The sequence below is a fragment of the Mustela putorius genome, unplaced genomic scaffold, assembly GCF_011764305.1.
Source record: "Mustela putorius furo isolate JIRA1106 unplaced genomic scaffold, ASM1176430v1.1 tig00000095_pilon_pilon_pilon, whole genome shotgun sequence".
NCBI lineage: Eukaryota > Metazoa > Chordata > Mammalia > Carnivora > Mustelidae > Mustela > Mustela putorius.
Window position 1 is genome coordinate 7101298 of NW_025421280.1, and position 12658 is coordinate 7113955.

Genomic DNA, 12658 nt, shown 5'->3' on the forward strand with positions numbered 1-12658 from the left:
GCAGCGATACTTCTACCACATTCTGTTGGTCAAAACAAGTCATAAGCCCTCCTGGATTCAAGGGGAGAAGGGATATATATTCTGCCTCTGGACAGAAGAAATTATTGGTGACCATGTCTGGAGATGATTAATCCCACATGCTTGTATCCTCTGCATCTTCGTGCACTTCAAGGAAGAAAGAATAGTGGTTTTTTAGGTGGGGCTGGGGAGGACAGGGGTGTCTAGTGACGAGACCAAGACATTTCTTTGATTTATAGCATCTAAATTCAAGAAGAGCGTCAGAACTCCCTCAGGAAAAAAAGGATACTTAAATGATTACGTAAACAAGGTAACTGAAGGATAAAAATGACAGCGAAAAGCACATAATATGTATCAGTCTCTTTGTTTATGATAAATTTGAAATGTGTCAAAAACCCGACTGGCCTTTTGGAAACAAGAGTTGGACAGCACCAGAGGACTTTACCAAAGTCTCAAGGGCAGCAGATGTTTCAAATGCTTTCGATGAAGGGCAATAATGCCAACCACATACTTGTGATATTTTTGAAATTATTTTATTAAGGGCTTGTGAAAATGTGGAAAACGTAAACATGCACACAGGGACAGAGAAATACATAAAGTGCAAAGGGCCCCTGCTTGCAGCAGCATTGGGGGAGAAAGTCAAGAGGAGAGGTGTATGCGGGATACCTGCGTCTTAAGTTTTAAGTGTGCAATTGAATCACCCAGGAGCCTTGTTAAAAGGCAGATCCTGGACCAGTGGGTCTGGGACAGGGGCGGAGAATCACAGTGACGTTGTTGCTGCTAGTGCACATGTTTGAAGATGGGCTTGTTGAAGAGGTGTGTGTGTTGGGGCAGGGGGATTAGGTGTCCTGATTAGGTGTCCTTCCTTGCCAAGCAGGCAGCATTCCTTGCAAATGCTGTGTCTGTGCTTCCCATGAGCCTGATATGCTAGACAACAGGAATACTAAGACAGGGCAGACTCAGGCTCCAAACTTCAGGAGCTGCTGGTCTAGAGTAGAAAAAAACGCCCAAAATAATTCAAATAGAGAATGGTAAGGAAGCAGCTGGGTGACAGACATAGGCTTTGGGGTCTTGATTCAACCCTTAACTAGGATGTGGCTTGGGTAATTGGATTGACCTGAGTCTCAGTATCTCTGTTATGAATTGATCTTTATGGTGTCTACCTCATAGTCCCTCCTGGGATTTTACTGGAGTTAAGTCATCACGTGGAATAATGTCCAGGGTGTAGTAAGTGCTCAGTAAATATTAACCATTATAACTGTATAGGTATCGCTGCGTTGGTGGGGGAGAGGCCAATATATTTATTGTTAAAATTTTTAGGTTCTTCATTAAAGAGGAAATTCTGGAAAGCTATTAGCAAGTACAGAAAAGGAAAGAAATTATACCCATCTTCACAAAATCCTTGAGAAGCAAACATCATGATGTGTCTCTTAAGATGTGTTTTGAGTATCAAGCATGTGTGGTGATGGACGAGATGGGACTTCAATTTTAAAAAGGTTCTGTAGGGCACCTGGGTGGCTCAGCTGGTTCAACTTCTGCCTTTGGCTCAGGTCATGATCTCAAGGTCCTGGGATCGGGTCCCACATTGGGCTCCTTGCTCAGTGGGGAACCTGCTTCTCCCTCTGCCTGCCACTCGCCCTTCCTGTGCCCTCTCTCTCTCTCTCTGAACAATAAATAAATAAAATCTTCTAAAGGAAAAATAAAAGGTTCTTTTTTAGGGGTACTTGAGTGGCTCATTCGATGAAGCATCTGACTTTTTGTTTTGGCTCAGGTCATGATCTCAGGGTCCTGAGATGGAGCCCTGTGTTGGGCTCTGTGCTCAGCAGAGTCTGCTTTTCCTTCTCCCTCTGCCCCTCCTGCCACGTGCTCTCTCTCTCTCTCTCTGGAATAAATAAATACAATCTTAAAAAAAAAAAAAGAAGTTTCTATTTATTCTTGATCCTGTGTGACCTTGACACAATCATTTAACCTCAGCTTTTTCATCTATAAGGTGGGAACAGTAACAACGGTCATTTTCAAAATGTATGAGGCTCAAATGGCATAATGGATCTTCGGTGTCCACAGAGCTGGCCTGGAATCTTGGCCTTACCACTTATGGGCTTGTGTGGCCTTGAGCACTTTTCTCAACATCAACCCCAGTGAAAAAAGTATATGAAACACTCAGCCAACTGACAGGCATAATAAGTGCTCAGTAAATGGTGGCTGTTGTTATGATGTGAATTGCTTTGAAAAATATAAGGTATATGACTTCATGAAGATTATTATTGTAAGTTATGATAAATGTGCTGTTCTTTGTATACATGGGAGTGTTGCTGCTGAGTTGCTGGCAATAACATATAAACTATGATTTTCCACCCACTCCCCTTTGACGTACTGACCCAAGTGACAGTTGGACAGGCAGCCGAGGGAGGGTGAGAGGTGGTCCTTGTCGAGGATGTAATTAGCACTCCTCTTCATCACCAAAGCTAAGAGACTGCTTCTTTTAGGGACCTTCATTGCAGACTCTCAGAATTTTGAAATGCTGACAAACTTTCATAAAATTTTTCTTTTTCTTTTTTTTTTTAAAAAGATTTTATTTATTTATTTGACAGAGATCACAAGTAGGCAAAGAGGCAGGCGGGGGGCGGGGGGGAAGTAGGCCCCCCGCTTAGCAGAGAGCCTGATGTGGGGCTGCATCCCAGGACCCCGGGATCATGACCCAAGCCGAAGGCTTTAAAGTGGCTTTAACCCACTGAGCCACCAGGTGCCCCATAAAATTTTTCTTTATCCTCTCAGTGGACCAGTTCCTGTTGCCAAAGCACAAGGCAAGGACAGGTGTGCAGGTTTGTTTACGGCAGAAGGTGGGCTCTACTGGTTTGGGACCCCAGTGGATGCTGCTCTGTAGAAGGCGGCAGGGTTGTAGCTGAGCATTCTTTCGATGGAAATGAAGCAACAGCAGCTTGGCACCGTTTGGGCATTAACCAATATTCCAACAGCCAGAGATTGCTTCACCAAACACACCTCATCCCTGCTCCACCCAAGGAGAATGCTGGAATCGGGGACCGGGAAATCTCAAAATGGGGTCCTTTTACAGTCCATCCCCGGACTCTTTGGCTTCCTCTCTTACCTTCTCCACCAATCCATCTCCTTGACAAGATTATTGCGAGGAAGGAGTTAATGAGTACACAGCTTTATTTTCCTTGGAAGAGAGATACAAAACAGGCTCAGAGCAGGGCTGTCATCACCCTGCAAGTCTTTAGGGGTTTTATAGGTAATTATTAACCCTTTGTGGCATTCCTGAGGAAAAAAACCTTGATGCTGAAAGCACCTACTGAAATTTTCCATCTATAGTATGTATACGAACTCTCGATTTTTTTTCTAGTCTCACGATTCAAAACCACTTTAAAAATCAGCCTTGGGGTGCCTGGGTGGCTCAGTGGGTGAAAGCCTCTGCCTTCAGCTCAGGTCATGATCCCAGGGTCTGGGGATCAAGCCCTATATTGGGCTCTCCACTCAGCAGGGAGCCTGCTTCCCTTCCTCTCTCTCTGCCTGCCTCTCTGCCTGCTTGTGATCTCTGTCTGTCAAATAAATAAATACAATCTTAAACAAAAAAAGAAAAAGAAATCAGTCTTACATGTAGGTAGCCCTCAACGGTTTATATTGCCCCTAGTGCCCTATATCAAAATGGATTCTTCCCTAACTGTCTTAGCACTGAGGTCGGAAGTACCATCATCTTTGTTTTCCATTTGAGAAAACTGAGGCTTAAGGAAAGGTTTCATGGGTAATGAGGCCTGGCTAGTGTCCAGGTCTTTTGACTGCTGCCCTGATGCTCTTCTAAAGTAGGGAACAGGATAGAAAGTCTCTTCTAACAGTGAGAAAGCACTTCTGAATCTCGGTGTTCTATAAAACCAACAATTACCACCACCTAGAACTGTAGTAGATGACCATAATTTGGTCCTACGGAATTTGTGTTAAATTCCCACAATCATCCTGCTTTCTCCTTATTTTTATCATTTGCTTCTCTCCCCACTTGGTGATTTCGGGCTATCTAAATGTTGAGGTTCCTCTTTTTCAGTGGGTTCAGATGCCTAACTGCTAGGGCTTCTGTATTTAAGAAAGACTTAGAGTGGTTCTCACTGGGGATTTGACTCTATGCTAACCCCAGAGTTTAGATTGTGGTAGATTAAAAGTTTAATCACAGATAGATTAAAATGAACCGGAAATCTTAAAATCCCTGGGTGACCCCTTCAAGGAATAAAAAACTTTAAAATTGTGAAAATGGCTGCAGAGGAAAATGAGGGCCCAGAGTCCCCAAATCCACTGTTGCCAGTGCTGAGTGCGCCAAGACTTGCTCTTTGATAAGCGGGGACACGGACTCCCTTAGAAATTTGCCATTGCTGTCATTGTTCAGGTTTCCTTGATCTTAGGTTGTGGCCACAGATAATGGATTCTCTCCTGAGCCCGACATCACTGCTCTCCAAGCCCACACTCTCCTTTCAATCACAAGCAGGTTGCTAGTATGTGGGCAAACTTCCATACATGGTATGGGGAGCAGACATGACTTCATGCTCTGCTGTAGACGAGAGGAACTGCCAAGGCTCAGGCGCCCAGTCCCCCCAAGTGTTCCTTGGTTTTGGAATTCTTCTCTCTGGCTGCGTGGTAACTAGACCACAGGGGATGCTTTAAATTTGTAGGCACACCCCTACCTTGCAGATTCTCAAACCCAACCTCCAGAACTTCAGGGTCCCCAAAGAGCATCACACAGGTACACCCACAAGCATTTGGGAAACATCTGACAATAAATATCCATTATACAATACTTCTAATGGAACAGACTTGAAACATCATTTTAGGTCAGCAGCTTAAGAGGTTCAAGGAGTTCAATTTCTTTTTGCCACATATGTTGTTTCATTTGGGGGTGGGAGTGAGGCCAGGGGGATCTCACAGTTTCTTTTAAGGAAGTGTTCATGAGTAGTTTACATTAAATTACTGTTTTGTGTTCCTTGCTCTCGCAAATCTTAAGAAACACTGACATAGAGGACCTCATAAAATTGGGGGTCCTTCAAATTCCATTCCTTGGCTTATTCTTGTTTTGTCCAAAGACATTACAACAAAGAGAAACATTTCTTCTTGTCCAGATGGAAGGTGTATGTTTATGTGGATTAGAAATGAAACGTAAAAGCTGGTTAAAGCCCTGGGTAGAATGGGGTCAGGTGCAACATTTTTCTGATAATATTTCTTGGGAACCACATTTGGATTGATTTATACATATATTTGAGCATTGCTCTGGGCATCACTGATGAGCTCATGGAAAAAAGAGAGAGTGAGAGAGAAATGAGGCATCATTATCAGATAGCATACCTAATCAAAAAAGGTATGTGTGGGGGAAGGGGTAGGAGGAAATAAGAAGAAATGAAACCAGTAACCACTAGACAACCAAGCCCAAACCCAATTTCAGTTAAAGAAAAGAGACGCTCTTCTGGGCTGAGGGAAAGTTTAACATCTCAATTAAGGCAATCCCCTTAGAAGACATCAAATATGGAACAAAACCCTTTAAAAATGTTTTTGCTTATTCCTTCTGAGAAACATCTCTCCTCCGTTTCCATGAAACACAAGTCAGATTTCATTTGCTGGAGCAAATATTTTTCGACAGGCTGTACTTGCTTTATTGTCCTGACAATGTGTGCAGTTTTGCTAGCAACTTGCATCGCTTGGAAAGGAGCATGAGACACCAGCAAACCAAAACGCCCAGAGGGGCAACTATATATTACTGTGCTAATCTTTTCCCTTTCTTGGTGTGTATGTGTGTGTGTGCGCGCGCGCGCTCCCGCTCCTGCGCGCTCCCGCTCCTGCGCGCTCCCGCTCCCGCTCCTGCACGCTCCCGCTCCCGCTCCTGCACGCTCCGGCTCCCGCTGGGCCTTAACGGTTTGGACGCAGTCATAACACAGGGCTACTATGTTCCAACTTGTAAGGGCTAAAGTTAGAAGATTTGTAACAATCACTATTTTTCTTTCTACTCTGTCTCTTGAAAACTGGCTTGAAAAGACTCTGATTTAAACAAGGGAGCAAACAAAGCAACTCTTCATGGAAGGCTGGAACATTTTCAGACGTACTCTTTATTTAACTAACTAGGGTGGGAGTGGGGTGGGAGTGTGTGCACCTTTGAGACTTGGTTTCTGCAGTACACACTCCTTTTGGTAATCGAGGACATATTGCTGGATTTAAGAGGTCAAGACCAAGTCAGGAGCAAAAAGGAGCTCCAAGTTGTGCGAAGAGGAAGGCAGCCACCCCTAATGAGATAACTAAAGATAACCCCAACTGGTAGGAAATTTGCGAAGTTTTAAAATCTGTGTCTTTGCTCCTGGAGGGCTCCTGGAAAGTGGGTACAGATTTGCTGTATATTCCGTCGCTATTTACAGCCAGGGGAGAAGAGAAGTAACCTTGTGCCCAGACAACTGCAAAGCGGAGGCGTTACCCTCTTAATCAACTTTCTCTCCTCCCCTAGACCCAGAGGGCACGTCTCGCCTTCTCTCCCCAGTCGGCATCCTGCTTCTCCGCTAACAGACAGCACGTCCCCTTTAAGAGCCAGAGGCCGCCTCTCCCTTTCTCCTCCCAGTTCCCCCGCCCTTCACACCTTGGGTGGGAAAAGGGAGTGGGGCGGGGTGGCCGGAGAGGCGGGAGGGCGGGATCACGGCGAGCGCCCCAATGGCTCTCCGGGCCGGTCGCCCTGGTCTCCGGCAGCCAATGAGCAGCAGGCAGGAGGCGTGGCGCGGCGCTGTTGCAAAGCATCCAACGTGGGCCGGCAGGAGGCCGCGGGGCGCGGAGCCCAGGGGGTGTGTAAGGGCGAGCGGCCGGGGGCGGGGCCTCGGGGACCCGCCGGGGCTGGGCGGCCCGGAGGCCAGCGGCGAGCGGCTGATTGTTCCGCCGCGAGGTCGGCGGGGTTCTCGCCGAGCTGAGCAGCGGAGCACAGCCCGGAACTACGCGCGCGCTCTGCCTGCGGCGCTGGGACAGTGAGGTGCACGGGGCCCTCCGAGCAGTGCGGGGGTGATCGCGCCGTCCAGCCCCGGGTCTGCTGCTGGGCGCTCCGAGCCAAGAGGAAGATGCATTTGAACGCACAGTTCAGGCTGCGGGGCTGAGCGCTTTCCTTGCAGCAGCGGCGGCAGCACTGCCCTGGGCGGACGGCGGCGACACTTGGCGTGCGCGGGGGCTCCGGAGCCGGCCAGGAGCGCGGCGGGAGGACAAGGAGCGTCGGCGGAGCAGCTCTTGCCCGGATCCGTGGGCTTCGCAGCGAGTCCAGCCGGGTCGGCCCGGATGGGCGCGGGGCTCGCGGCCCCAGCCGGGCGCTGCGGAGCGGCCCGGGCACCGGGGGCCCGCTGAGCGCCAGAGCCGCGGCAGCGGGGGAAACTTGTGCCGGCGGCCATGCCCCGGCGCGGAGCCTAGTGCTGAGCGGAGTCCCCGCGGACCGGCCCGCCTCTGCGGTCGTCCGGGACCTCGCAATCCCCGCGCCCGGAGTTCGCCGCGCGCTCCAGACAAGATGGCGCGGCCGGTCCGGGTAGCGTTCGGGGCCCAGCGCCGCTCGCCCTGTCCTCTCCTTTGGCTGCTGCTGCTGCTTCGGCTGGGGCCGGCGACGACGGCAGCCGACCCTCGACCGCCCTGCGCTGCTGCCTGCACTTGCGCGGGGGACTCGCTGGACTGCGGCGGGCGCGGTTTAGCGGCGCTGCCCCGGGACCTGCCCGCCTGGACGCGGAGCCTGTGAGTGCCGCCCTCCCCCGGAGCCCCGGGCGCTGTCACTGGGAGACGGGGCGGCGGGGGTGCTTACCCGGGATGGGGGTGCGGACTGAGGGGTGTGCGCGTGTGTAAAGTTGTGTGGGCGGAGGACTGTGAGCGTGGGTTCGTAGTGGTGAGGTCGTACATGGGGCTCCAGAGGAGAAAAGAGTGTGCCTCGTGGGGTGGTGCGGAGGTGAGTGAGCAAAGGTTTTGGGGTGTGAGGGTGAGCGGGAGTGGGTCGTGGGGGTGTGAAGGTGAATGGGTCCTGAGGCTTGAGAGGATCGGAGGGTAGTGAGTAGGGAGTGTGGAGGTGAGGGAATGTGAGGGAAGAGTGGAGGCGAGTGTGTTTGTGTGTCTGTGTGTGGGTGGAGAGTGGGAAACATCTGGAAGGGAGAGTGTGAGGAAGTCTGTCTGGGGTCTGCGGGTATGTGTTTCTCTTTTTCCTCTCCCGTAACCCAACTCTTTGGTGTCTGAGTTCCTTGGCCTTCCAGTGGGTAAGGAAGGAAGGTGACTCTTGGCTCCAGTCTTGCATTTACATTATTTATTAGCGAGAGTACGTGTGTAGCAGCCTCCTCATCCCCAGGACCTTGGTGCCCTGACTTGGCTGGCCGGGGTCGAAGACAGCCTTCCATGGAGGACCCCCAGATTTGGGGCTTTGAAAGTTCTTGGATCTGTGACCGCGGAGGCTGTGGCAGTCCCTTTCCATCTGATGGGCACTGGGGAACTGTGTTCCAGACCCTTCCTGTCTATGCCTTAGGGCCCCTGTTGGGCTCGATGATCCCGTGGACTGGAGCCCACACTTGAGCATTTCTCCTCTGTAAATGTGCAAATTGGTTTTGGAGTGGTGCTACTTCAGGAGAGGGTGCCAGGGACCTGGTTGATTTAAGCTGTTTGTTTCACCTGAAAGAGGCTCTTTTCTGTGCTGTCAGGATTTTGGCCTATCAGGACTTAGTGGGACCCTACTTACAGGAGGTTTGGCCTGGGGGAGGGGGGTGGTTGGGGAGAGGGAAGAAACTGCTTTAGACTTCTATAAACATTGGTAGTTTGTAATATCCTTTCTTCTACCTCTAAGAAATCTGGTTCCTGAGTCAAAAATCCTCTCCAGTTATCAGTAATTAGCATCTCTGCAGAACTGTTAGTACCTTCCAGAAAAGACCTAGCTTGAATCGTCTTCTTTTCAGTTCAATGATTGGACATCTTTTCCAGAACATAGGTGGGGGGCAGGAGAATAACCTCAGGCATGACATTCACCATTTAAAAATGAGGAAACTGGTGACACAAGTTTTAACCAACACCTGTGGCTTCATCTAAGAAAATATGGTCTGGGTATCTGGCTGCTGAAAGGGGAAAGAAGAGAAGTTGATTCCTTTCTCATGTGAAGATCAGGTACTTCTGAAAATAGGGCACACATCTGTCACTTGGACCACTACACGTTGTCTGTTGATCAGGTACTGCAGAGTTTGGAAGCTGGACTTCTGTTGGGGTTAGCTTTTCTCGGCACTTCTCTGCTGCTGCTTTGGGATTCACAGACTTCGTGAAAACCAGTGGTCTGGGCGTTGGTGGGGGGGTGGGAGCAGTTAACACAGGCAGTGGCTGTTCTGTAGTGGGAGACAGAGCCCAGTATTGCCAGTAGCAAGTGTTTTATTTACTTGGGGGCAGTCTGGGGTATTGTGGTTTTCCCTTTACATATTCCTAAGGTGGTTTTTAAAATAGAAAATCATGTGGGCAGAATGAGAATAACTTCTGAAGTGTTCACCTGTGGGAAGAATGATTATCAGTGCCGTATGTCAGTGGTATGGTGGGGGAGGCACTTAGTTCAGAAATGGTGACTTCGCCGAGAGAACAGGGTGTCCCTTTATTTGTTCTTCCCTATGGTCACAAGATCCACTTTTCCTTGGCCTTTAATTTTTGGAGCAAAACTACTGGCCATTTTTTGGGCTTCCTGTTGCCTAGGAGTGACATTTCACATAACATAAATACCTTTAAAATTGCAGTCTTTTTCCCTTTTACTCACACATTTGATGACCAATAAATACCAAACTGGGTATTTTGAGCTTCAGTAGATTTGGTCATACTGATTATGGTGTTAACCGATTAGATTTTGGGATGTGAATGGTGATTTCAGATTAGCATGTGGCAATACCATGTTCACTACAAAATGGGTATCTTTTGAAAAATATTTGTGAAATCATTTTTTCTGATTAAAGAAAAATGAAGTGGGGTGTGTGTGTGTGTGTATTTTCTAGACCAGATTTCTCCATTTAAGTCATAATAGTTTTATTCTGAGTTTTCCATTGGGATATTTATACTGTTTATATTCCTGGCTGTGATTCAGCAAGACTTTAGGGGAGAAAGTCTCTGTATATAATAAAATAAAATATCTTGTAGTTTCACCAAGTTTACACCCTCCGAGTCCATTGTGTCTAGAAAATGCTTTGAGCCCGTTTATAACCCCATGAACTAGATTTACTGCCACTAGTTCAAACAATTTCAGGCCGTGGGTTTGAGATAGAAGGGGACCTGTGGCTTTATGGAAATTTTTTTTTTTTCCTTTGTAAACAGTGCATCTAATTTTGGAGTTGCTCCTAGTCCTAGCATACGGAAAGTAAAACTTTGTAATAGTGAATGTAAATGCAGTTTGAATAGAAAAAAAAAGGAATGGCAGTGGTAGAAGGGAAAATACATTCATTCCTGGGGCCTGAGGAGAACTTCTTCAGCACAATAACTTATGGTTGTAGTAGTTGAGCCATAACTGAGTCTGCCATCCCATTACGTAGGTGAGATTGGCATCGTCCAACCAGCACATTCATAAAAGCACCAAGCACTGCCAAGCCTTATTCCAACTTCCCAGAACCTTAGAAGAAGTTGAACTTCTTAGAACTTAGATGTTTGCTTTCTTTGAAATTATTTTTGAGAGCAGGGCTTGAGAAGCTGTTGAAGCAGCATTAAATAGAATTTACCTTAGACGTTTCCCTGTGGCATAAAGTTGAGCACAGTATGTTGCTAGTGTAACTGTCCTGGGGCTGAATGGTAGCTCCTGTGACTGCGATAGAAAGGAAGGAGGGCAGGCCCTGGAGGAACAAATCCGGGTTCTCAGTCATTCTTACTGGGGTGGGGGTGGGGGATAAGCGGGGAAGGGCGAGAGACGACTAGCTTTTGAAAGCACAGACTTCCACTCAAGGACGCCCAAGTTGGGTTATCCTGAGCCACATTAAGATGAGTGTATTGATTTGGGTCTCTTTGTATTAGGTGCCCTTATGTATTTGCCGTACCAAACCCAGGTGCTTAAATCTAACTAACCTTGTTTTTGGCATGAAGAGTGGTGCTCGAGATCCCATTAGAAATTAAACACCAGGCAGAGGTTGCCATTGTAGTGGTGAAGCAAAGAGGGCCTTTGTCTTTCAAATTTTACAGCTGTGCTGGAAGGGCCAGGTGTGCAGGGTGTTGTGAATTAAGGATTTGGAAAATACTTCCCATCCTGTTTATGCAAATTAGATTTAAAGTGATGATGACCAAATTCTTCCAGAAACTCAGCTGAGATTCTTTCGTGTGTGTGTGTGTGTGTGCATGTGTGTTGTGCGTGTGTGTGCGTGTGTGTATGTGTGTGTAAGAAGTTGATTATTGTCAGGATGGCCCCGAGGTCTTCCCTTCTGCGCATTTTCCTCTTTGTGTCCCTATATGACTTACGAAGAACTCAGCAGACCTTGAACATCTTTCGATTTATGAGGACGGACAAAGGGTTATTTGGATTAGGGAACCTTTTTAAACATGGGTTAATGGCAGAAAATTTGAAAGGTACAAGTGCCTTCAGAGTTTTAGGGACATTTAGCTTGGGCTCTAACGCTTGCAACAGGCGTTAGAAGCGTGGTTCTCCCTTCCCTTCCAAGACGGAGCACTTGTCAGTTAAGCGTTCTCTGATACCTGCTTTGAGTAAGGGAAGTCTGGTGAATAAAATTAGTTGCCCGGAGAGAAAGACACACTATTTGAGTCCTTCTGATATGAAATTATAGCTATCAAATCCAAGTTTTTGAATATTGTGAAATTAGGAAGTGTATGGAGTCTCCCAAGTTCTCTCTTGCCTTTAGGATGTGTCGGAACTGTTCGTGCCCCCTTTCCCAGGGATTATTTAAAAAAGAAAATACCTCTTTCCATAATTACATTGGTCAGTAGATTTCACAGACTTTGGACTTTGGAATGTATTGTCCGGAATAATTTATCATCTCCAAAAATACGAAGATGATTCAATGTAGTGTATTAAGAGCTGATTGCCACTGGATGTCCAGATGTCCTGGCACTCTCACTCTGCTCCTCTGGCTGAAGGTTTCTCTCCCTGCGGTGCTCATGTCTTTGCCTGGGTTCCCTACGCAGCCTGCCCTGCGCAAGTTGGGATGGCCTCTGGCTGACCTTTCTCTCCCTCAGACACTGGGCTCACAATAAAAGGGCCTCTCCCCCATTCGCAGAAGTGTCTCCTTGGTGCAAAGGGCTGTTCAGCATCCTCCCTTTCAGGGTGGACAGGAATGCGAGAGAGCCACTAGGGTTTTGTGTCACTTAACAATGCACCTGGCCCAGTTCTGTGCACCTGCTGAAACCCTGAAGGCCTGTTAGCCAGGGAAAGGGAGGTAGTTTAACATAGCCTATGATTATTTTAAAGATGACATCCACAGGAGAGAGAAGTCTGGAAAAGGGATTCATTGAATTCATAGTCTCTGTAAGTAATAATGGATGTTGGTTGTACCGTGGTCTTTTCTTTTTTTTTCGCCATTTGTTTAAAACTCAAAGGGATTCTTCTGATTTACCCCATAGGTTGAAGGACTTTAAGTTTCCCCGAGCAAGCCTAATTTTCAGCTCCTTTTGAAAGAGCTTGGTGACATTTACTCACTGGGGACCTTCCCCC

The 12658-nt window shown here is 47.7% G+C and overlaps 1 protein-coding gene across 1 annotated transcript in view; it reads left to right on the forward strand.

Moving 5' to 3' along the window:
* Positions 1-7531: 7531 nt before the first annotated feature.
* The window catches only part of LRIG1 (leucine rich repeats and immunoglobulin like domains 1), a 109093-nt gene continuing 103966 nt past the window's right edge, over positions 7532-12658 (forward strand). The window contains exon 1 of the mRNA XM_004738322.3: positions 7532-7749. Coding sequence (XP_004738379.1) covers positions 7532-7749 — 218 coding nt within the window. The remainder of the gene's footprint in view (positions 7750-12658) is intronic.